Source organism: Anomalospiza imberbis, chromosome 3 (assembly GCF_031753505.1).
Source record: "Anomalospiza imberbis isolate Cuckoo-Finch-1a 21T00152 chromosome 3, ASM3175350v1, whole genome shotgun sequence".
Classification (NCBI taxonomy): Eukaryota; Metazoa; Chordata; class Aves; order Passeriformes; family Viduidae; genus Anomalospiza; species Anomalospiza imberbis.
The window spans coordinates 74,340,981-74,367,220 of record NC_089683.1 but is presented as its reverse complement, the minus strand read 5'-3'; the positions used below and the strand labels follow the sequence as shown (position 1 = coordinate 74,367,220).

At 44.4% G+C, this 26,240-nt stretch overlaps 1 protein-coding gene across 2 annotated transcripts in view; it reads right to left on the bottom strand.

Moving 5' to 3' along the window:
• Positions 1 to 13,573, bottom strand: part of FRMD1 (FERM domain containing 1) — a 29,057-nt gene extending 15,484 nt beyond the window's left edge. Inside the window, exons 1-2 of one of the 2 annotated variants that reach the window (XM_068185156.1) lie at positions 13,392 to 13,573; positions 8,549 to 8,639 (exon numbers count right to left, since the gene is read on the bottom strand). In XM_068185156.1, the coding sequence (XP_068041257.1) occupies positions 8,549 to 8,639; positions 13,392 to 13,487 (187 nt within the window). In that variant the 5' untranslated portion in view covers positions 13,488 to 13,573. The remainder of the gene's footprint in view (positions 1 to 8,548; positions 8,640 to 13,391) is intronic. The other variant, XM_068185157.1, reaches the window with a different exon arrangement.
• Positions 13,574 to 26,240: the final 12,667 nt, after the last annotated feature.

Sequence of the window (26,240 nt, the reverse complement as noted above, 5' to 3'; positions counted from 1 at the left end):
CAGTTTTTTATTATTATTAAACAAGCAAGCCCTACCCAAGCTTGTATTCTACCATCATGTAGCACCATGGTCCAACATGGCAAAAGTAAGTAAACAGAGCTGGGTATTTGACAGGTTTTATCCTCTGCATGTGAAGGGGATCCTCTGAAAGGGTGAGAAACAAGAGGACCAAACACAAACATCTTTCTCAGAAGGTCTGGTGCGTCCTGTTCACACCCAACTTCTTTCATATAGAGAAAAGATGAATGAAAGGAAGGGAAACCTGGCCTGCCTCAAAACACTAAAGGACCAAGACTTGCTCTCCACCCTAATGAGAGTGAACAAGACATAGCCTGAATGGCACATCATCTTGAAAGAGGTCTGTGCTGCTTTCAAAGCTGATATTTCATAACATTGCTTACCAATTATCAAATACAAACAACTCAGCTAGTGAAAGACTTTTTCCTGAGTCTTCAAGTATCTTAAGGAAAAAAAAAAAAGACAAGACTTGACAGGTGTTTCAGGCTGCAGTAGCAATGCCAGCTGAGCACATTCACCTGACCAGTCCCTCTACTCTTTGATCTTACTTAAGACAGTGTTTTGACAGGTGACACAAGTGCCAAGATGAAGAGCTTAAACTTATTTTCATGTTTAACCCCTTAAACATGAAAGGAGCAAGAATAAAAAGGGGAGGGAAAAAAAACAAAAAAAGAACTCTTCACAAAACAAATTTCTGCCCATTAAGACCAGCCCAGACTTCCAAATGAGAGCCTGCACTCATGTCTGTATTACAGCAGATGCAGGCCTGGCACGGCCAGTGTTACAGTGTTGAAGGGGGCTCTGAGCTACCTCACAGCCACCCTTCCAAAGCATTCCAGATCCTTACAGGGGCAGATACAACAAATACTTTCTTTGCTAGCTTTCAAAAAACAAGCAAGCAAAACAACCTCCTATTGCCACCTCCTTCAGCTCCTACCTCAAGTTAAAGAAACCACATCTGGTGCTATCCAGAGCTGGCCCACACATCACCCTACTAGGAAACCTTCTGTAAAATAGCAGTAACACTGAATACAAATAACACTGGATACAAAAAGGACAACTCCAAAAAAGTCCTGTTTCTGTCTCCACGCTCTTTCCTGCATTATACTGCTTGCAGCTGTACTTTTAATATACCTACACATCTGTTTATCGCATTACTAGACACATTACATACAGAAACAAAATAGTATTTAACTGCACCATCAAAGTGGCTGTATGGAACTTCTGAAAGTATCTGTGGTGGGAATTTAAGTGCTGTAGCACACAGGATGATATGGAAGTTATTTTTTCTGTTTTGACAAGGAGAGGAAGATTTTTTTATCATCACAGAGATTGCATCTCATACCTGCCTCTTCACTTCTGTCTAAGACAGGGTGGCTGGGGTCTACACTGGCCCCAGCCCTTCCTTCTCTAGGTCCATTAAGATCAGATAACACTGCCTGGAAGAGGCTGATAGAAGTCCTAGTCAGTAAGAGAGAAAAGGGTTTGTTCATGTTAGGCTTGTCTGTGTCAGCTGCCAAGCTGGTAAGCATCACCCCATAAAGCTTTTACTAAAAAGTAAGTAAAAGCTCATTTAAGGAATCAATTGCACAGCAAGTGACAGGAGTGGGATAACATAAGCATGCCACCCAGTCCCTCCCTGGGCTTTGGCAGTCCTGGAGCAGGGCAAACCCTCCACTATGGTCTCCCCACACAGCATGGGGTTGGTTCTGTTGGCACAGCAATGCTGGGTAAAGCCTGCATCAGCTCTGCCAGCACTGTGGTCTTTAGCTGACACCTTGTTAAGAGGCTATAACAAGTTGAAGGGTCAGTTTTCCTTTCTATTTCAACAATGATCCCATGCCCAGACGTATTTAGAGAAACTCATTCATTATTCTTCAATCAGGAGGGAAAAACTGCAATAGCAAGCACAGTGACATACCCCAAACCCATCCCATCACCCCTGAATATTACCTCAGAAAGGGAAAAATGTAACAGAACTATTACACTACAGTAAAGCCATTTGTTACCCACACCCCAGAGCCCCTCTTTATCTGTCATGTTAATTAGGTTAGAGATGATTTTGTGAGGGCACAGATGTCACACCTGAGGATTCCAGGTTATTATCAGGGAGATAATAACTGGGAGATACACATAAACCACAAGAATAGGCCAGGCTACAGGAGGACACAGCAATGTATCATCTCTTCTTGGGGGTCCCACTCCTCCCCAGCCCAGTTCAGCATCCTCCCTCCCATGCAAGAATGCAGCACTGCATTCCTGCCTTAATGAAGTTAATATTGCTGGAATGCCAACCCGCAATGTAAGCCTCCATCTACAAAAACAAAGAGGTATTTCCCTCCACAGCCCTACTGCTTTGTGGATGGCTTTGTTTGGGTTTTTTTTGTTTTTTTTTTCTTACACTGGATTAGCGATGAAACCCTAAGAGATCTTTTGCCCGATGCTAAAACTGTCTGCTTTGAAAATAAGCATCTCTAACAGATATGAGGGCACCAAACTGCAGCACCTCCGAGCAGTGCCGTAAAGGACAATATAGAAATGCACAGATGGCCCCCTTTCCAGGGAGGCATAAATTTGATCTGTGGAACCAAACAGGGCTGGATACTCAGCAGGTACAAACTGTCATTGCTTCAGTGGCCTCATCTGAAGGACAAGTGAAAGGTACTAAGAAGCTGACTGAGAAGCACAAACACATAAAATTACACTCCCATCCACCTGCAGCTACTGACACCGAGTTCATGAATCTCATCTCAGCACTGTAGGCAATCTCACAAATACATCATCTTCTCTTGAAAAGTTCCCCCATGTACATATGTACAGATACCAGACCTGGCACAACTCACACTGCACTGTAATCACAAGAAATGCATCTGGACAGCCAGCTCCTTTGCAGTAAAGAAATTTACACACTTCTCCCAATTTCACCTTTAAGAATTCTCAAATTAGATTGAAAGCTTATGCTGTAAAAATCACACTTCAAAATAAGCAGTTACCAGAAATGTAAAACAGTTCTACTCTGCAAAATTAGCTTAGCATATTTTATGTATTTAAAAAAATATAGGACACGCATTGTTGCAAAAAAATAATGTGTCAGGTCCCCAGTTAGAAAAAAAGTGACACAGTTCCAGTGAGTGATGCAGACTTACAATAGGCATTATTTGCACTGCAGGAAAAACGGGAATAGAAAATTATGGCGGTAATACAGGGTCAAAGCAGTTCCGAGTCATTGTTAACCCAAAGGCCATTATTTTGCATTAACAGTTCCTCCTCATCTCATTTTTTATGACAAGTAAGTTCTCTGCATAAAAGCTAAGTAATGGTGAATGCAAAAAACCTGCTCTCTTCCTATGCCCATTGTGGGCTAGGAGCACCAAGAAATTCCACAAAGGTGTCCTACCAAGAGTCAGAGCTTAGGCCCCACAGGCAGCCAGGAAGATCCCATTAATAAATTTGGCTGAGTCATGTATATTTTAGCAATGCAACTAGACAGCCCAGAAGAATAGGATTCAAATAAAATACGAATTAGTGTGAAGCCAAATTTCCACATAGCAAGCATTTTCTGCCTAAAAGAGAAGGGAAAAATTATCCATAGCTATTGCACTTAACTTTCCCCAGACACTTCAAGAAGCTTTGTGGCAACACCCCTATGTTCCCTGAGGTGCAACAGGAAAGAGAGCAGGAGCAGGACAGAGGGATGCTAGAGTTAGGGGAGAGCTGAAGCTTAAAAAAACCAATAAACAACAAAACCCCACACTACAAAATACCTCACAACACATGCTGTAGACCTCACATAACCTGAACACCAGCATGGATTTTTTTTTTTTGTTTGTTTATTGAAGAAGAGCTAGCTACATACCCCCTTTTGCATGTAGATCTCCCCAGGCTTTCAAGCATTAGTGATTTGGGAAAATCACCACCCACATGGCACCTGCTCCCACCACCTCTGCATAGCTTCTCAATCCTCCTGGTGTTACCTTTCAAGCCAATAGAAAGAAATGTTATCCGCTTTCTGATATGTGATTGATTAGTTTACTAAAGGGTCTAAAAGAACTTGGTTCAGGATAACCTTGTGTTTTTAGCTTTAGCTAGAAAGTACATGCATCCCAAGTGAAGGGAAGAATCACAACAGAAGCTGGAAGTAAAGCAAGAGAGGTCCTGGCTGAGGTCACTTGACCTGGGATGGACACAAGGCACATGGAGGGTTAGTATGAAAGGAGACAATATCGAGAAGCCTGAGATCTTGTGGTGTTAGGAACTGTTGAAGTCTGAACACTGAGCTAAAGGTTCAGTCATTCCTGGTAATGGATAGGTACTGCTAGAATTTTATGTTGGCATCTTACATTTAGCAACAAGACATGCCCAGGCAAAGGTCTTCAGACTTCAGCAGTATCACAGGGGATTCTTCTGCACAAGAAGAGCGGCAGAACCATTTCCAGCACTGCTCATCCAGAGGCAAACAAACCCTTTGCAATTCTCAGGCAGGAGAGCATTTGGCTGGATGTTGTACTGATACCAAAGGAGAAACAATTGACAGGAGGTATAGGCCAAAAATTGCCTTCATAGGAAGAGACCATATAAGTCCTTTCAAGGAGTACTTTATACTCTCTGGACATCTGAACCTCTGCAACTCCCTCTAGGTGGTACATTTCCGCATGTGTTTTTCTTATATTGCATTTAACTCATCTGAGGTACCAAAGTAACAGTAACAGAGTTGTACCTTAGGTTAGAATACATGAGAAATTCATAAAGGACATTCAACTATGCAAGTAGATTTGAGAGAGGGCAGACAAGAAGCATGGATAGCGAGGAAGAACTGGTGTGTAGAAATCATCATAAGGTATTTCAGAGAACTTTTGTTATTTGTCTCCTAAGAAATCTTTTGTTATAAGAGACACTCATGTGATATAAAGATAACCTGTTAGCATATTCTGTCCATGAATTTCAGTACTGGAGGATATACAGATGCAGAAGAGTTAACTGGAGGCAGAGTGGTTTTGGCAGAGTTAATCACTGAGCTCCTTGGTAAGCATGTGCTGGAAAGCATGGGCCTGGCAAGATGAACAGCCATTAGCTTTAAAAAACAGAGTATTATCCTTGAGGCAAGGGAGCTGAAGCAAAGGGATTTGGTTTCATAAGAAAGCCAGCCTGACAAATTCATAAGAGGACACAGAGACAGTGGCAGGGTATAGGAGCTGCAGTCTTGCTCCTTTCCAATTGAAGGCTTCCACCTGGTTAGGTCAAGCAAGGTTTGCTCCTAGAAAGGCATTGCTCAAAACTCAGGATCGAAGGGATCTGGGCTATAACAATAAAGGAAGCCTGGCTGTTCTTTGTCTGCTGACATTCCGTTTTGTTTTAGAAGACTGAATGTGTCACTGCACACACTTTCCGATAACAAGAGGGAAACCTCCTGCAGGGCACTAGATAAGGTTGACCCCACAGGAGGGTTTGCACTGAAGACCCTGTTGCTGAAGCCTATGGAACCAGATTGAACCTGGCAGGGTCACAGGATCTTTCACTGAGCAAACTACAAGTGAAAAAAAAAAAAAAAAAAAAAAAACCAAACTAAAAAACAAGCACTTCAGCAGCAGGAGTACACAAGGTATAGCCTGCCTGCTGATCCATGACAAAACTAGAAGAGCAACATGTCCCAAGGTTTGTAGGACCTCCCATTAATGGACATTCCTGAACTTGATTTTCAAAGTGATCAACTTCGTACAGATACAACTTTTTTTTCTTCTCAGATATATTGGATTGAAGTGGTTTTCCTCTTGAGAATAAAAAAACAGCTCACGAGCAGAAGGGATGAAAAATTCTATCCTGACACTGTTACTGTTACCCTTAATCCTGAAGCTTGCCCTTAGCATCTGCAATAGCCAGAAGAGAAGGCAACATATTTAGGCATCAAATGCTGGGAAACTTGCTCCAAGACCTGCAACTTAGATCTTACAGCATTCATGGATTGCAGCTTACATGGTGCTTTACGGTCCCGTTTCCCTTTTTGCCACACTTGTGGGTTAAACTTCTGTTTATGATTAGGGACCCCAACCTCTCCCCCTCACACACATACTTTCTATGAGACCAACTGAGCATTAGTGTATCTGTACAACGTCTGCAGGTCAAATGGGCTCCTAATCCAGATAATCCATGCAGTATGATTGGCTACAGTTCTGTAGAAATCCTTTAATTTTCATTCTCTTGCTACTGCTGACAGTCAGGGTTTTGTTGACAAATTAGCAGCAAAGTAATGGATGCAGGTGGATTAGAATACCTTGTTTTGCATGTGGCAGTATCAGACTGCCAAAAATAAATACACATTAAGAAACCAGGAAATATATCGTTACTAAAACAGGGTGGCTGTTTTTTAAAAAATGTCTTCTTGAAGCTGCAGCACAGAGGTGAAAGCATGATGAAGGAGAGGATTACCCTGTTCAAAAACACAGATGCTTTCTCTCCATTTTTTGGTTACCCAGCTCAGCTTTTCCCGAGAGACCAGGCCCATGCCTCCCCCCTTCACAGCCTCTGTGGGATGTATGCTGACTTGCTACTCAGCCAAGGCAGTTGACTTAAGCAGCCACAGGTGTTGGCAACCCTAGGAATGAAAAAGGCAACCCTGGGAATGCAGCTTGCCCAGGCCTCCCCACTACCTGACCTGAGCGCTTCCCTTTTTTCGATGATAGCTTGTTGTGAAGTCAAAAGTCCCTGAGAAGCAGGCAATATCTTAAAGGCTACTTCCAAATGCCAGACTCGGTGCTACACTAGCTATAGAGGCAAGACCTTAGCTAGCACAGGCAGAAAGGGAAATTATCACCAGTCTGTTGACCAAAACAAGGTGGAGAGAAACCAAATTGTGGAACAGAAAAAGTATTTCCTTTCAGGAAAGCAAATAACTAGTTCCCGAAACAAACAAACAAGATGTTAATTCAGGATACTGGACTCTTGTAACTCATTTCCTTGATTTTTTAAGAGCTTTCTTGAAGAATTAGCTGCTATAAGAAGGAAGAATAGTTCCATGAAGTGAGAACACTGTTTCCACTTAAAGCTGTGGACAATATACTCTAAAGTCTAGTCAGAACAGCTTTGTTATGCTCTCTGGGATGCAGTGGTTACAAAGCATTTCCAACAGGTTGAAAGGTATCTGCCACTACAGGGTATTTTGGGACCAGAAGCCCTGTGCTTGACAGGGTGAAGAAAACTGCTACACAGAAAAGGTATGAGGGAAGGAAAAAGCAGGGTTTGGAAAATATGAAACAAAAAACATGTGAAGGGGGGGAAAAGTGAAGGAAACGGGAGAAGAACAGGAGACGAATTCAAAGAAAATAGGAATGAAATTGCCCTGTCTTACAGGAGAGGACAAGGGCTCCAATTTCAGCCAAGATGTCCTGCAAGTGGAATAGGCAAAACCTGGTGTTAAAAAATGTCACAAAGGAGAGGATTCAGAAACACAGATGATTTGTGAAAAAAAGTTAAGAGCATTTAAGTCTTCTCACATAAAAAAAAAAACTGTGCTGGTTTAAAGCACAGCTATATTAGGTTTAAGTAACGTCTTGGAGACTCTTGGAAACTTTATGGAGATAAAAAGCTTATGTTCCTCTCAGTTTGAACACTGCACTCAAAAAAGTAGTTCTTACAGAATGAGAGCATAAAGAAAATTAGACAAACTTAGAAAAAACACCTTATTTTATCCTACATATTTATAAGAGGCAAAAAAACCCCCTTATTTAGAAGGACTTATAAAAGACTACTGTAATTTCAATAAAATATCTAGAATTGCAGTAGTAAATAACATAATTGAGAGAAGTTTTTGGAGGAGAGACAAGTCTTTCAGGGCTTTTGGAAATGTGGGGAGGCAAGATAAATAAGATGACAGATCCATTTCTAATTACTAAGAGTTGAGGTGTGGGAGGGAATGTCAATGCTTACACCATACCAGAAATGTGATCTCTCATATCAATTTGCTTCTTAAGGCATCATTTTAACATAATCTCCTGGCCAATACTAAGCCGTAGGACCAAGCAAACTGGACTGTAATTCAGGGACTAGAAGTTTTGAATAATGTGATATTTCAAACCCCAATGTGTCCCACGCATGCATTCAGTCCCTTACAATCATTTGAGTTTCCTCCCCAGTGTCACATTCTTCACATGTGACTTCAGAAGATAAGTAACACTTTCAGCCCCAAAATCCTTTTAAAATCCACCTCCCTGTTCAATACCTATAGTTTTGAATATAGTAACAAATATGTTGACTAACAACTCCCACTACAGGAGAGAAAGAAATCCCCACAAAGAGGTGGAATCCAAGAACAAAGGTGGAGAACAAAAGCCCCCCCTTTACTCAATTTGTCTGCCCACATACCAAAGATCAAAAGAGCTCTGGGAAGGCTCTGCATAATCTACATACTTTGTGACCTTATTACAATCAAATTCCCCCCGCAGGCACAGCCACTGTGTATATATGCACACACTGTAAATACACAAGCGGGTCTGTGGATGTTTGCCAAGTCACTTGCTCGTGCATTGAGTTTGCTTACTTTTAACAATGCTGAGGCCAAAGAAGTGAGGCTCTTTAATCTTCACTAAATCACAAACTTGCTGAAAGAGCTCCTGTCCAGTGGCTTTGACCTGAAAGACACAACCAATCCAACATTACAGATGGCTCACGCGCCTGGATGGAGCAACTATTCTAAAGAAGAGTTCTAAAGAAGAGTTGCAGGCCAATACATTTTTGGGTACAAAATACCCATCCACAACCACACCAGAGAACATGCTTTGTCTTCAGTATTATTGCTCTTATCATAGAATAGTAATCATTAATATTTACAGAAATGAAAATACTGCTCTCTTGCAGATTTTTTTTTTTGAGAAAAGAAAAAAAAAAAAGCAAACCCAAAGGTTTTCATTCAGGACAACCAGGAACAAAAGTACCCAAACAAACACAAGACTGAGCAGCTCATAGGTTAGAGATACGGTTTTTCTGTACCCCACACAGAAGAGCTTGTTCTGTCTCCTGCTGACTTCTAGTCACACAGCCATTGACATCTTCATCTTTGGCAGCTGCAGCCAAAAGCCTGTAAGACCTTGCCTGTTTCCCTGCACACTGAGACCTTCCGATATCCCTGCCTCCTGTAATGCACAGACTGCCCCAGAAGGAGCATGGTTCTGGTTAACTGCATGTGCAGACCTGGATGTGCACTACGATAGGAAGATTCCCCCACTAAACATCCCCCATCTATAGCCTCATTTCCCCCTGTCCCACTGCACCATCCCAGGAGTACTGACAGACAAACCACAGGCAAACACAGAAATCCCCCAACCCACAGAGGCACAGGGAAAGGAGTTCAGAGAAAGAGCAGATGGGGAGAACAGAACAGCACTGGCACCAACAATCTCAGCTCAGGCTGTGGTGCTGCCAACTGCAGCTGCAAAAATGGGCCAGGACTTTGGAATTTCATTACCCCACTGCTGGACGATGCAGATTAGTAGTGCCAGGAGCAGCAGGGGTATAGTGCAGAGCGACCTACCGAGCAACAAAGATGACAGGGCAGAAGTCGGCTGTTTAACTCTCCTACAAACCAACCACCATCCTAATTTTTAAAGCTCTTTTAGTATAGGTATGCCACACACCCCAGAAACTGGCTTGCACTTGCCTCCCTGCCCCAGGCTGTACCATGTCACTAGACATGGACAATGGGAAACAGGAGGTCATTTAAGTACTCATTTTCTTCTACTTGACAAGGCATCAGTAGCCAGACAGTCACTACTGTTTTATCAGGAGCTCTGAAGCCTGCACTACACCAATGCAAACACGTGTAAGCTTTGAGCAGGGAGGAGGTAGCGCAGAGTTCTGATAAGACCCAAAACCACATCTGGGTCTTATAATTATGATTCTCTGTGTGAGACTGCACTCTTTCAGTCTCACACCTAGATGTAGTGTTTGGTCAGACACCCAGAACACACATTTGGAAGGTAAAGTTGGGCACAGAGCAATCTTCTTTGCCAAAGAAGCAAGCTCTGAGCATGTTCTCCTACCTGAGAAGGATTTACTAAGAAAGATGTGACCTACCTCTAGCCAGAATGGTTATGGGCATTTACAGAAGTCACTGGCAGCACAGGACTACCTGTAAATGCTACACAATGAGACAAATTTTCTAAGTGGCAAGCTTTCATACCTAAGGAAAGAAAAACCTGCTTTAAGATACTTAATTCTAGGGAACTGAGCACTTCAAGTGACAGTTTTGTGGCACATAGCTCTAAACAGTGATTTGGGCAGAGTTCTTGCACAACATGTTACTACTACCTTGTCCATTCTCCTCTTGGCACTTCCATTCTGTATCAAGTTCTACTCTCAGCCTTAAAGGCTATGCAATACCAATTACACTTGCAACTTCTGTTGCCTCCTCCTACTTTCTCCTCTGCTCAAAGCAACCAATACTTCCCTCTGCATTTTTCATCTTTGGACTTTCCTCCCTATGCATATGGTTCCTGTGCCAAGACTGATCTCAGAAATGTTATGACTCATTCCTTTCACTGATACTCAGCTTTGCCCCATGTCAGGCTCAGGGCTTCTTTTCACGTGAAATTTAGTCCAAAGTGAAATCAAGTGCAAGTTTTCAGAAGGTAACTGCTACTCCAAGGTATTCTGTGTGCAGATACTCACGTGCACTAGTTGCCTATATCTATTTTTCTTAGTACATATGCTTTGAATCATCAGCTCTCCTATTCACAGAACAACTGAAAGACTTCAGACATATGCTTGGCATTCACCAACCCACAGGACCTCACCAGACTACCTCCACTCCACAAATTTCGCCCACTTTGCCTTGCCCTCCTCAGAGCAGCTGGTGAGCTGCAGCACACCCTAGTTCCCCTCACCTTCAGTCAGTCCTGAAGTTCAGTTCAGGCAGTTTTATTCCTCACCATCCCCCCAGATTCACTGTACATTCAGAAAGGTAGACATCAAAGCTAATTAAGAGCTACTTGATTGTGGGGGAAGAGAATTTAAAATGACTCCTGCTCTTCCCTCTTCAACAGCACTATCTGTGAATGGTGTAAGACAAATACATTTTAAAGAGCAAGCTTCAATCTATATGTGACCACATAAAACACATATAGGTAAACTCTTATCTGGAAGGGTGGAATTTATATGGGAGGGGAGAGGGAGGACTTACCTGCATAAACACTGTGCTTATCGTGGGTAGGATCTATAATTTATTCTGCTGGAAAGATAACCATTCCTACCTACCTCACTGAGCTGCAAGCTTGTTTAGTATTTGCATTCCACACTGAAGAGGTTAAAAGGCTTTGGAAATCTTTAGTAGTGGCATTATTATTCTAATAAATGCACAAAGTATCACCTGTGGTTGTGCTAATTACATTTGGGTTCTACCAACATCACTAGAAAATTGTCTTGATGTTTCTTTAAAAAAGAAAGATCTCTCCAGCTGTGAAATCTTAATTTTTGTTGCTGTTTTGAATGAGTGTTGTGGTAAAGTCCGAAGCCAAATGAAAAGCTGTTTCTGGTGACTTGCCCAGCTGTAACAGGTCATGTTTCACTCTCTATGCAATTAGGACACAACTATGTGTTGTGGTCTCATGTTTTGGCCCAGGCAGCTATTCCCTTTCACGCAGGCATCTCCAAGTACATACTTTCCCAATTTCCCGGACACAGAAAGAAAATGGTATCAGAAATGACAAGGGCTAATGTCTTTAAAAGGAATACAAAGGGATGCTGTGGAGGATTCCTCTGCAGGACAATGCACTGATGCAGAAGGCACCCCAGCTTTTTGAGGGGCAGCAGGCTGGGACAGGACAGGGGAACAGGAACAGGAAGGGACACAGCACTTTTCCTCTGTCCCTGTCAGTGCTCAATGCAAAAGGCCATTTCTTATGCTGATTAAATATTTTAGAAGTATTAAAAAAGACATGCAGATGTACCATTTAGGAACCTGGTTTAGTGGTGGACTTGGCAGCATCATGTCTATGGCTGGACTCAAGAGTCTTTCTCACCCCAAATTTATTTTACGATAAACTGCAGGTTTTCGTGATTTACTTGGAGCATGACCCAGTGGTGAAGGAACAGCTGCATGCTCCATTCAGGCACAGGTGCAGTGAGGAGCAGCGACAGAGTCAGCCCTGCTGATGCACTGCCCTCCCGCACCTTCCCCATGGCCGGCTGGCTCTGCTATCTCCCATCTTTAGCCTCCCTGATAAGAGCTATAAGAAGGTGAGATTTAGGGTCAGCTGCAACAGACCATTACCCAGGCTTGTACACCTGCTGCCAAGAACTTAATTAAATCATCGTTTTCTGCCTTGCACAAAAGCCAGCAGATTGCAGAAGCCTTCTGGGGCAGTGGATGGGCTGGGTTTGAACCAGTAACCTAGAAGCAGAGCGTCCCAGATTTTTCTGCTAAAGCTTTATTCCATCCAGCCCTTGAGGCTGTTTCAGTTACGGACGCTACACTTACACACAGCAGGTAGGAAAATTCCGACACGGATTTTGAAGATTAGCACGCATAGTTTCAAAAGCCACAGTTGCAATCAAGTACTTAAAATAACAGTTCACCTCAACTGTCTTCTCCCCCTCCTCATCCCAAAGCAGGGGAAAAAAACCAACCCAAAACAAAGCCAAATCTCCCCAGCCCACCGAGTGCGTGCACACGCTCACAAGAGAGCACTTATCTTTGAAACTCGCTAGTCCTCTGAACGCCAAGTGCCTCTTGTCAAGCTCAGTTTCTCACAAGTTCAAGGAGCAGCCAGCATTGCACAAAAAGGCACCGTGCTGTGCAGACACCGTGCCACCCTGGGCTGCCAGCTGAGCTGGACCTGCTGTCATTCATGCTCACTTTGAGACATTCGAGGCAGCAATCAAAGAAATGAAGCAACTTGAGTACTCAAGAGGAGGGAAAAAACCCCACCCTCAATGGCTGTTTGCCTTAGACTCTTTGAAGGGATCTGCAGGCTGTCAAAACCAGGGATAGCTGGACTCTTTACAAGAGTAAACAGTCATATGTTGGGTACACTTGCTAAGTAATCAAGGTATTTCAGGTTCAATTTTTAAAAAATTGTTGGATTATTACGAGCAGCAAAACCATTCAGAGATAATAAAATGTAAATAACAAAAAAAAAAAAAAAAAAAAAAAAAAAAAAAAAAAAAAAAAAGACAGAGGAGACCCCCACCCTACAAACACAGCCATGACTTCTAAGGAACGCTGCGAAGAATGAGTTGAAGCTGCCCAATTAGAAAATGGAGCACCAATTACCTTAAGCTGGCTAATAGCCTTTCGGTCAGCAGACCAGCACCAGGCTTTTGGGAGAACAATGGGAGCTAAAAAAACTGAACCGTGGCTGCGATGCAGCGACCTCCCGGCCACTCACCCCGACGGCCAGGCTGAGCTGCTCACGGGTGGGCAGGAAGACGCAGACGTTCCGGATCTCTGGCTGCATCCTGCCTGCCAGCAGAGTCCTGCTCATGGTGGGCAGCTCCACAGGGGCTGGGGTCTCCTCTCCAGACAGGTGTCAGGCTCCCTTCATCCCATGTACCTGTTGAAAAGGTGAGAGCATCAGTGCTGTGCTTCTGTTGGCACTGGGAGCAGCTCACAGCATGCATGTGATGAGATGTTTAAAAACAAAACCACTCCCAACAGTCATCCATTTTCCAGGGCCAGTCAATGTTTCCACCAGCATCAAAGCATGAATCAGGTAGCATCCATCTTTTAAACAGCTTAAAGTCCCATGAGAGGGCCATAAAGCAATGAGGTCTCCCTGGAATAGCATACCAGGGAGGTTTCAATAACTCAAGGTTTCCAGACTCATATAAGCGATAAGGCAGGTGGCACCTTGGGCCATTGCCTGAAAACATGTGACATGGGGGAGCGCCCCATCCTTCAGCCAGGCACCTCGCTCACTCCCAAAGCAGAGATTTCAATGGGCTGTCAACAGGCACATGTCAGTGCAGAGGACTTCATCTGTGCTGTCCTATCCCTCACTCCATCCCTACGCCCTGGGAAAACACTGCCTGAAATCCTCTACACCGCAACTCAAATGAGGAGGTGGAACACAAATTCAAAATGCTGAGCCACTGTATAACACCTTTTGTGAGGTAAGCACTGCCCTCTTCTCAAGTACTGAGCACAGGCTGCACAAGCATCTTACAGCTGAAGTTCAGATATTAACAGAAATAAGAGATGGAAGTTTTCTGTGCAGCCAAATGCAGAACAGCCAACATAATCTTGACTTTACAGCCAGGTTAGACAGTTTCCTCAGCAACTTGTACCATTTTATGTATAGTCCTTTCCTCTCCAAAGCTCTCAGCATTCCTCTCAGGAAGTATTCTGTGGCACCTGATGAATCCATCAGGAAGGCGAGAGGTTCCTCGAAGGTGGGTTAGCAGTCATTGCCAGCAGACACCTCAACCAGCAAGATACCAACCGTGGGGTCCACTCCATCCCCATACAAGTTTTGATGTAAGTCAACCCCCAGCTGCCCTGAACAAAGGGGTTGACTCCCTTCTACCAGCAACACCTGAGCACTCACCTACAGCACAGCAACAGAGGAGCTGCTGGCTGATGCCCAAAGCCCCCACACACCCAGGGAGAGGTGCAGACCCCAGCAAGGGCAGCCCAATGCACTGGTTCTGGCAGTGCCACACTCTCCCACCACCCACAGCCCAGCCCACCTTCAGGGGACAGGCTGTGAAGGGAGCCATGGGCTTTTCCTTCACCCTCCACAACACATAAAAGATGATGGCTCACAAGCAGCAGGGAAGCAAGCCATGTTATGCTAACACACATTCACATATATACATGTCCATGCCTGCGTGTGCACTACAAATAAGTTCTAAAAGCATTTTGTGTTTAAAATCATGTTTGTCCTGGTTCAGGAGAAAATTTTGGCAAAATCTAGTGCTTGTGTTGGAGATGGGAAAAGCAAACAATAATGTAGAGTACAGCAAATAGAACTTGGATTTATCCCTCTCCTTTCAACTCTGTACTCAAGCATCAATTTTTTAAAAATTACATTTTAAAGCAAATACAAGATAGATGCAGGAGTGTCCTCTTGCAAATACAGAAGCTGTCCTATGCACTGCCTTCCCTGAGCCAGCATATATAATGCTTCTTAATAAAGCAATTTTTGATTCAAGATATGTAGAGCATTCCTTATAAGACAGAAGAACATTAAAAAATGCAGACAAGGAGGTTACTAAAGTATTATTTCAGAACAATTATATAATTGTTGAAAATACATTATTGAATTATATATATTATTATATTATTGAAATAATTATACTGACATGCTCTCTTAGGGTCCAGACTACACATTATTAACAGCTCTATATAAATTACAGATGTCTACAGAATGACTTAAGGGCAACAGGTCACCACTATTATTGCCAGCTGATGTAATTCATGCCATAAACTTTATCAACAGCATAAAGACCTCAAGTATGAACTTATCTTAATTGTCAAACGGCTGCAATGGCTACTACACATTCCCTCTCACAAGGAGATATTACAACCAGTGAAGAGATTAATGGGGCTACAAATAGAACTGAAAGTAGGGCAAAAAAGTTACCATAAAACACAAACACATGCACACAGATTCCTTTGGACAGATGAAGAAACTGACTCCCACTTCCCCATAGCCCATACAATAAAAATTTTCTGGACAGTTTTTCCCCACACCTGCTTTTTCCATTTGAATTTTTAAGAGAACAGCTGTGGACCCTCGGAACAGGGAAGCTGAGAAAGGCAGAAGAGAAGGTGTTTTTCTTCTTATGATTCAAAACAAATAAGCTTCTGGACCCTCCCACGACAGGTAAGGGGTTAAAGAAAAAACGTCCTTAATCTGAAGGGGGAGGTCAAACACAAGCCCAGCTCAACCTTCTCTTCTTTAGAGGTATGTTAGGATGTGATAAAACCTAATGAATCATTAACTTGCCAGCAATGAATGTTTACACCTTTACTTTTTTTTTTTTTTTTAAAGTTGTGAGTCAGGAGTAACTGCTCAATGAAAACAACTGACCAGAAGGAATGCTCTTACTTAAACATACACAATTTCAGACTGCCCATATGCCATTCCTTTGTTTACCACAGATTCCAACCTCTTAACCTCAATTAAACCATAAAAGCTCCAGCAAATGCACTGCAGATGAATTAATAAAAGCTGAAGTCAATCATCAGCCCCTGGGACACCCTACAGGTTGTTTGTTTTTGTTGTGTTGCTTTTTTTAAACTAACATCACTTTATGTTTTAGCTCCTGAAGAAGTGCATTTCGAGATGCAGTTGCTTGGTCAAAGGCCCATCAAGCCTATCAACTAAAACAGTCAAAGGCATTATTTATTTGTATTCTTCTGGTATCAGACAGGAGGCCTATTAGAGCCCAGAGTTGTGGCACAGCTTATTTAGCAGTGTTTATTTTACCTAAACACACATGCAGAGGATCTTTGGAAAACATGCCTGTCGTTAACTTCAAGCCTTCTCTCACTAAGCAGCTCAAACATGGACATAAAAACTCAATTAAATCTCCCCTCCTCTCTCCACAGACCCTCAAGTTGCCTCCCAGCACAGGGACAGAACCTCAGTATTTGCTGGGTTAAAGCAGGAATAGATGAGATTTGCCCCAGCAAGGTAGAAAAGAGCAACAGAGCACCCCATGGGAGGAAGAGGAGTTGAATGAGAAGGAAGGAGCCATTTGCTTCAGGGATCAGCAGGATGGCTCACTGAAACACCTCACATCCCAGTGACACAAGGATGTCCTGCCACCACTGAATTTGGGGAGAAGAAGGTCTCATCCAGACAGCATGTGGGTTCTCGTAACAAATGCCACTGTATTTTCCACACTAGTTCGTATCACACAGTGAATTGGGTCCTAAATCTCATTTCAGCCTCTAGGTACAGCTACAACCACATCTCAAGGGGATAAAGGGAATAGATGCCACAACTTACCAACTCAGAGGAGCAAAGCAGAACAAAGTTCTTATCTAGCAAGAAAAAAAGCATAGGTAATTCTGTGCTTCTCTCACAAACACCTGGAAACATGCTTTTTAAGGTTTATTACAGTAAAACATCTGCTTTTGCTAGAGCTGATAGAGAATGAGCACCGAGCATCTTCCTGATGAAACCTTACCAGAGTGGCCCTACGGCCTCTCATCAAAAATTGTCCAGAAACATTAAGACTCTTCTTAATATTTTCCAGACATCATCCAGAGATCTCTTGGGCTTCTAAGAACACTAGGCTCTTAGGCTGCAGTTTCACAAACAGCTTAAGCAGCTTTAATCAAGGCAGTCCTGCAGCAAGACAGACAGACAACTGCCTGGAAACAAATCTGCCTTTGGCAGCAACTCACACTTGGGCTGCCTTGTACACATGATGAAACACAGTTGTAGGACTGAAAACCCCCCTCACCTTCCAGGTATTTTGTCCCCTCAGATGCACACTGTAGGGCACCAGAGCTATCTGCAAAAGAGAGTAATAAAGAGCCTAAGCGAGTAAAAGATGTCATGATGGCATGTATAAGCCTTCCTCAGCAATTTTTAAAAACTCCACCCACCTCCTTTGACTAACCCCTGCAATGATGAAAATTCTCTGAGAAGATGCATCAACCAGGAAGGAGCGGAAACAAAGTTGCTTGTCAGGGCAGAAGACAAGATTGAAGCTAAATAGCTTTATGTCATGGCTGTAAGACAATGTGAAAAGTGCCACCTGTGATCAGCAGTCAGGACAACTAGGTCATATCCTGCAGCAAACTCCAGAAGCAAATTGTCTTTTCAAATGTGTCTACCTCAGCATGATTCCAGGACTAGCACAACAAGGGCAAATATGTCACAGGGAGGCAAGGTACCAAATTTGGTATTCACACACTGCTTTTTGGGTAAAATACACACCTCTCTACAAACACTGCACACTACTTTGTAGGAAACCCCTATTCAAAGCCATTTAACAAGGAATACCAAGACACCTCCCAGTCACTTGGGTGCTCTGAAGAACTGGATTCCAGAACTGGTGCAGCTTGGCTGTGGACACGTGCAACACTGACAGCAGAGACAACTGGTTTCAGCCCATGGAAGTGGGAGCTGCAACTATAGCAGGCTTTCTGCACCTGGTCAGGTGTGACCACAGTCCTCTCACAGGACAAAGATGTGGGCCTGGCCCCCACCTTTCCTTTAGGATTCTTCAAGAGGTGCAATGCAAGGTGCCTTCAAAAACTTCAGGGCTGTGAACCCAAGCAGATGTGATGGGGAAATTGCTGTGCATTGGTTTTAGATACCAGCCAACATCCCTTTTTCCTTTCTTCCCATACAAGCAGCACTCCTTGGTGAGACTGAGCTTTAACAATAGCAAGGAACATGCTTTCTCACTAGTCTTCATTGCTGGATTAGATGCAGCTCTTCATTAGTCATGACTGCTCAGGCTCCCCACCTTTGTGCTATGAAGTCTTCCTGCCCTACATCAAGCAGTAAACTGAATCCTAAAACAGGAAACATGCTCTAGTGCTTGTAACTCTTCTACTCTGCACCCCCACACAATGTGCTTAGGAAGAAGGAATGTCCCAAAATTCTGTGAACACCCATTCCTAACCTGGGACCATGCTGCTATGATACTCTGTAGGCTGCCCTAGTCCTTAAGCTCAAAGATAGGGTCAACTCTCCTAACCCAGGGATGCTAGCATTCTCTTGCAGCCAAATAAAAGTGACTCATGTTTTTGGGTGCACTAACTAGTCCTGAAGGAGTGGAAAAAATTCCTAACAAAGGACAGAGCACCAAAGGAGGTGCTCCTGCAGTGCATGGAAGCACAAAGGCAGGGCAGCAATGGCAGGACCACGCAGGGTAGCTGCCACACTTCCATCCACCTCTCCCTTGGGAAGAAAAAAGCTCCTCAGCAGTTTGCTCTCTTTGAGGACAGCACAACATGAATCACTTTATGAGCTCAATATTTGGCTGAAACAAAACTGAGTTCAGGAGCTCTTTGAAAGATATAGGCAATGAGTATTAAAGGCTTCAGGCAAAAAGGGACAAATTAGGATCTCATAGGGATTATGTTTTTCCATCGCTTTTAAGTGATGGAAAGTGGCTTTGAATTTTTGTACACAAAAACAAGCAACATTTTAAAATACATTATTTTAACAGTACTACATGCAAAACTTAGCAATGTACACATTTTAAAGAACACCCAAACAGTAAAGTCTGCATCTAGAGCATGCAATTCCTTTCCAGCATGCTTTTTTACCTGGGAAGACAAACAATCTTCTTGTGGGAAAATAAATGGATCAACTGATCCTTCCTTCTCACTGACTGGTAAAAGTAGTAGTATGCACCCTATTGCATCTGACTATTGACATGCAGTTTCTAGTGCAATGAATTTCATGCCGCTGCATAATCTACTAATAGACTTGTTTATTGAATATCAATCACTTATAAGTCTTTCTCATACTTCATAAATCAAGCACATTAATTAAAGTTTAAGAGTAAGTGGTAATTTAAGGTATCAATTGGTCTAGACAACTGCAGAAGTTCAAGAAAAAAACAGCAAAATATGGCATTGGGCATGAGCCAGCCTCAGTATCCATTACACCTCACACAGAGCAGCTGCAAAGGAAGCCTGGTCAGAAATACCAAGCTCCATTTTCTCAGCTGGATCCCCAACACACATCACATGAGAGCTTGCAAAAGTTAAGAGAAGTGAATTTCTGGAATAGCCATTCAGTAACAGCAACCTTGTCACCCCTCAAACACACTGACATGTCCCTTTTGAGATGGACCCTTAGGGAAATCTCATTTATGGGTGTACAAATGCACAGCCGGGAGCGCAGTGAAGACAATGCTGGTCCAGAATCTCAGAGTAAGAACAAGAACAGAGATACTTCAATTTAGCACTCCAGCGCCTGGCAATTCTGCCTTGTAAATTGCAGCTCTTTAGTAAAGACCATTCATCTTTTCTATCTATGGGAAACAGGAGAGGCAAAGTACAGGCAGCAAGTTCTTTACAATAAGGGAAAGCCAGGCTTCCTTCACAGGCACTGCAACTGTCAGGAAACTTAGGAAGAGCAGGAGAGCAGCCGCAAGACCTGGCCTCTCTACTGGCAACTCAGAAGAGAAGCACCTTCCTAGCCTGTGCAAATTGCAAATGCATGACATGTCCTTACCCAAAAGCCTAACAGTTAATTCTCCAACTGGAAACATATTCCATTTTTAGTTTACCAAGGCTATAAACAGGATTTCTCCCAAGGGGATCCATTATACTCTTGCCTCAAGCACATCAGATGAGAGATACTCTTCTACAAGCCTGTCTTTGCACAAGTTATTTTACAGGGATAGTATTTTTTCACTTGAGCTACAGAGGACTGATTTGGAATATATCCATGAGATTCCAGAAGTCTGTTGTAGAACTGTCCAAAAATTTCTCAATTTCTGTTCTCACCAAGATCTTGTAACAGTTATAGAAGCAACAGACTACAAAGTCTTTATTAAATAAATAAATAAATAAATAAAGAGCAAAGCGTAATTATAATTTCAAAAGCAATACCTTGAGCTGCAGGACAAATAAGGAGAGACGTGGGTTTTTATTTTTTAAACAAGGTAACAAATTCTTCTGAGTAGGAACAGCTTCGCTACCAGTAATAACCATGTAAAAAAAAATAAATTGGCTTGCTTCCCCTGAGGAAGGGGAAAATCCACTGCTGATCTCATTGTATTTGAATCACTATCTAAATATCCAGACCAACCAGGTAGTTTCTGCACCTGCATCAGTTTGCTTCTAACTTTTCCCCCCCTCAAGTGTACAGCCAGTCTTGGAAATACTCAGAGCAGAAAGGAATACTGATATATGTGAGGTGGACAATAAGAATAGATAAAACTCCACCTGGAACACAGCTTGCCTCTGTTACAAGTGTGAAAATGCCAATCTGCCAATACCTTGATAAAATTAACACAAACAGCAGGATCTTTATGATTAGATGCAGTTTCAGAGACTGCACACAGCACTGTCAGACACCAGCTTTAGCAAAGCAATGGGGAAGACACAGACCAAAAAAGAAATAGAAACAAAAAAAAAAAAAAACCAAAAAAAAAAAAAAAAACAGCCTTACAGAGTGCTGCATTTTTGAGGTGATACTGAATTGTGCAAAAAGAGGAAATGGAGGGGAAAAAAAGAAAAGGCAAACATAGAAATGGTTAAACAAGAAGCAAATTATCTCCTGCGATTCTCCAGGGAGCAGCTCCTACTTGTCAGAGGATCTTTTTTGGGCCAAGCCCACCGTTTGTCTGTGCAGAGTTACTAACCACACACTACGAATTAAGGTGCCACTGCTTAACACCACCAAGATAATCAAGCAGCAGCACAGTAACAGGCAACTTTCTGCAAGAAAAGAAGTGTAACCCTGGAGCACAGTAAGCATGCAAGTAATTTACATTGTCTCACTTTGGAGGAACAGTAGGGCAAGACTTTACTACAATAGCCAACTGATAGAGAGCTAATCATTGGATTCATATTTTTTTACCTGCAGTGTTGGGACAAGAAAAGTGCTGTAGCTTCAAAGTACTATCAGCTTTGATTAAAAAAAAAGCTAACTAAAATATAACAAACAAAAAAAAAGAACCCAAAACTCCACAAAAATTCACCCATAAAACACACTAAAAACCAGGCCCTCTCCTAGGTCTAAAAATTTCTATCAGAAAAAGACTTAGATGAGAAAACCAAATGTAAATCCAAATGGTTTTGATGTTACTGGTGTTCATCCCATTTTATCAAGTTCGTATTAAAAAATCCAGTTAACAACAACAAAAAATCTAAGGGGAAAAAAAAACTGTCCAAAAACCACAGACAGATTTTTTGTTAGACCACTGCAAAGAATCACTACAACTCATGTTCTTCAACAGCATTCTGTAGATTTATTTTTGTCTTTTTTTTTTGTTTCCACCCCTCTTTTCTTCCTTAAGGTGATCTCTACAAGAAACCCAACCCCCACTCACCTCTTAGAGTCCATTTTTTTTCTGATTTGACACTTCTTATCTGAAGCCAAAACAGAGGCTACTACACAGACTCACCACCACCAGTGCTGAAACCAGAACACTTTGATTAAGAGTGTTTAATTGTACAATTAAATGGGAGGAATAATCAACAGTAAGGCCAAGGCATTCTGTTGTCATTCCAAATTTTCCAGGAACAAAATAAAAATTAAAAATGCTAAACAAATTAATGGGTCACCAATGTTCAAACAGTTGTGGTTTGTTGGTTTGGGTTTTTTAAAACATTTTTGAAGTATTTATTGTCAGGGCCTGAGCATCGCAGCGGTACTCTGAAGAAGGGACAAGGTTCAGACAGTGTGCTAGTTTTCTGGTGTGGTGGAAAAACACAGATGTGCATTTTAAATGCCACAGGGGAGTTAACCTGAGAGCCTGTCACTGCCGAAGAGCAGGAGAAACATCTCTCGAAACAGACGATGACGACTTCTCAGCACAGGAAACCCAAAGCCTTTCCCTGTAAATCGTTACCAAAAAAGAATTCCAAGAGGTGGAGAAACAACGAATACGGAGACTTGTGCCTTGCTGACGCTCACCCCTTCTCCCGCAAGCACACACCTGCGGGGACACTCTCCTCCTGTCCCGTCCCGTCCGGGTGCATCAAAGTCCTTCACGGCTGTCGGACCACCCAGACCAGCCCCACGAGATGCCTCCAGCCCCTCGCCCCCGAGGCTGCGCCACGGAAGGAGGCGGCCCAGGTGCTGCCCCACAGGGTGGGACCCGCGGGGCCGTGTCCCTGTCAGTCTCCCTCGGCACCTGCGAGGCAGGTGGCAGCCAACCGAGCACCAGCTGGGACGCGTCCCACACTCGTGCCATCGTACGGCCCCACGGGAGCTCTCTGGGACACGGCCAGCCGCCTCGGGTGTCTCCCGTCGCGCAGCCGGTGTATTGCTGATCCCGCCCCAGCATCACCCCATCATCCAGCGCCAGCGAGACCCACCGGCGGGGCCCGGTCCACGACAACGAGGGACGGATATGTTACCACGACCCCAGGCTCCTCCAGAGCCCCACTCGCTCCTGTTCCCACCTTGTCCCTGCCCGCTGTCGCTGCCTCCGCCCAGGAGCGCGCAGGGACACCCACGGTGGCGGCTCCGACGGGAAAAGCCCCCGATAACGTGACACAGCCGGAGATCGCTCCGGCCGAGGCTCGCACCGCCCATCCAGCCACTAAGTTGTAAATAGACTTTCGCAGCCGCTGCCGCGCGGTGGGACCGACCGCAGCAGCACGGAGCCTCTCCCGGCCCCGCGGGCAGCGCACCCCCGTCCCAGCGCCCTCGCCCCCACCATTCCCTGCCCCCGGGCGGCGGGCGCAGCCGGGCGCCCCGCGGGTCTCTCCGCTCGCAGCGCCGCCCGCAGCCGCACCACGCCCGGCGGCTCACCGGCACCGCTCCCCGCGGGCGCCGCTCCCACCCGGGACCCGTCCCCCTCGCCTTTGTCCCCCGGCAGCTCACCGGGACCGCGCCCGCCTCCCCCACGCTGCCGCAGGAGCTCTGGGACACTCCCTCGCCGCTGTCCCGACAGCGGAGCCCGCGGACTCACCGCGGGGTAGCCCCCACCGCGGAGCTCCTCCAGCCGCTCCGGTGCAGCATCCAGCGCCCACCGAGGCAGCGGGGCAGCGGCGGGCGCACGCCGGAGCCCGGGAGGAGGACCGGCGGTGGGGCGGGGCCAGGCGGGGCGGCACACGGGGAGGGGAAGCTGCGGGGGCGGGACGGGACGGGCGCTGTGTGCCGGGGAAGTTGCGGCGGCGGACGCCCTGCGTGCGGTGATGAGGGGTTGCTGGCGGGGCTACGAGGCGACTTTGGTTTTGGTGGCTATTCAGTTCACCGCACTAGCATCAATGAAGCTTGCGTAGGGAAAATTGCAATTAAGAGTAACCACAGCAAGTCACTGGAGCTCGGTCCGGGTGGCTGTGCCACAGCCAGGTTAAGAGCGCGATGCTGGCAGGGGGAGATGGCTCGAAGGGTAAAGAGGTGCAGTGTAAAAGTCGGGATCGGATCTGGGACCTCCTCGCCTGGAGTTTCAGGCCCTGGGAGCTACAGTGCTCGAGAGGGAGATGCTGTGCTGCACGCCTAGCATAAACCCTCTTGTTTCCCTCCCTCTTCTGTGTTATATTCTGCTTTTTAATGTAGTAATTTTCTGAAAGAAGGCGGACATCATCTCAATTTCTGTTGAGTTGCTGCCTCACGAGTAGGTTGTTGCTCAATTTCCCCACGTATCCAGTTCCATGTGAGGATGCAGCCGGCATGGGAGCTGGGCTGGCAGCAGGCTGTAAGGGGAGCAGGTGGGAGGGCTCTTGCACAGTGTTGCACAACTCCATTGCAAAAAAAAAAAAAAAAAAAAAAAAAAAAAAAGAGATTTGCCCAGGAGGAACCACAAGAGTGAGCCTGACTTGCTGGTCTGACATGGCCACCTGACAGGGTGATGTGAGCAGGGCATCAGGTCACCTGTACTAACCCCCAGGCTTTAATCTCGCATTTGAGGTTGGACACGAGACTGGCTAAAATCCCTGCTGGCATGGATAAGAAAGAGGACAGTTTACTTTTGCCTCTTCCCAGCTGGACTGTAACAGTAAGGCTGCTCTGTGAGCAGAAGGAACATCTTATCCCACAACAATCTTCTGAGAGAAAATATTGGTGTCCTACTCATTATCTGAGCAAATGGATAGGCACCTCATCTCAGGAATGGTTCCTGGGCTGTGGGTCCTAACTGAATAGAGACAACTCCCAATGGCTGAGATGAAGTCTTTCATGGCTTGTCCTTTTGTTAAGCCAAAACTGATCTATGTAGTTGCCCTCTCATCATGCCAGCTATTTCTAATGCTATTCTGAGGTGCCTAATGTGTGTTTTCATGGGCAGCTAACCTGGCATGACATCTTCCTTCTGTCCATAGAAACATGTCACACTGTCCATTTTTATTCTGTACCATCTTCTGTCTCCTTCACTCCCTTTGCTCATGGTTGTAGCACCTTCCTTAAGCCAGCACTGGAGCACTTCAGATTGCTAAATGGTCAGTCTTCACTAAATGGAAAGAAAATCCCAGCTTCTCTCTTTTTTTTTTTTTTTTTTTCCAGCATGAATTTGCAGGATTGAATGCACAGAAGGACACAGAATCTAGTGCCCAAGTATAGGCTCTGTTGTTGAATCTGCTCTTATTTAAGCTGCCCTGTACCATGCATAAAGCCTCCAGTGGAGCCAGCACAGTTGTCTGATCACAGTAGGACTTTCTGTCATACTCTGACAGCTAGTGGAGAAGTTGAAATGTTAGCAAACAGCTCTGAACAGTTGCTGCGTTCTTCTGGGTTTTGATCATTTGAAAAAGAAAATGTTTCAGTAGCTTACAAACTCATGGCTCCAGTTTCTGTGAAACGGTGCTTTAGCTATCACAGGAGGCAAGCACCGTGTCTAGGCTGTTGAGACAGGGAGGTGCTCTGTGGCACACCCCCTTAACCTGCTCTCCTCATCATTTGCACTAGAATCCTTAGGGCTATTTCCTTCACACAGAACCTGAGTAGGAGAGTAAAAGTGTAGGTTATGTGCTGGTGATGTTCCCAATGCAACTGTGATCGAAATGGAATTTAGTTCAGAATGTCAGGTACCATTACCTTAATTGGAAGTATAACAATTATCACACATAGCTGGTCTTCTAGGATTGTGTTGCACCCTGGAGAAAACAAGCTGCATTTTGAGAAACATCAGGACTGCAGGAAAATTGAGATAGTGTCAGCCTGTTAGTTTTTGAAGGAGACATCAAAGTGTTGGAGTCTGAAGATATCTGTGTTCCAAGGAAATACCACTGCAAGTTTTCAAAGCATCAACTCCAGCTGTCCTTCTTGCAGTGCTGATAAGCAGCTTCATCCAGCTTGCTCTGTAAAGTGGAAGCTGGAGAGGGGGATTTGTGGATTGGTTCTTAACAGCTGGTGTCTTCAGAAAAATAGAGCACCTTTTGTAAGCCAATGTCTCATGCAGAGTCATGCTGGAGTCAGAGGGCCCCCATGCAAAAATAAAAGTTTGCATAAGCATATGTCTTTATTCATGGTCTTGTCTGTATTGCATGTAGGCAAAGAGATCTTCTCATGCAAAAGGGAAAGCTGTGGCTTGCCTTCTCTGTTTCGGAAAAAGTATCCCTTTCCTTTTCTTATGATAATTATCGTGGTGCGTGTAGGAGATAATTTTGTTGCTACTATTTATTGTCTAGTTCACAAGCA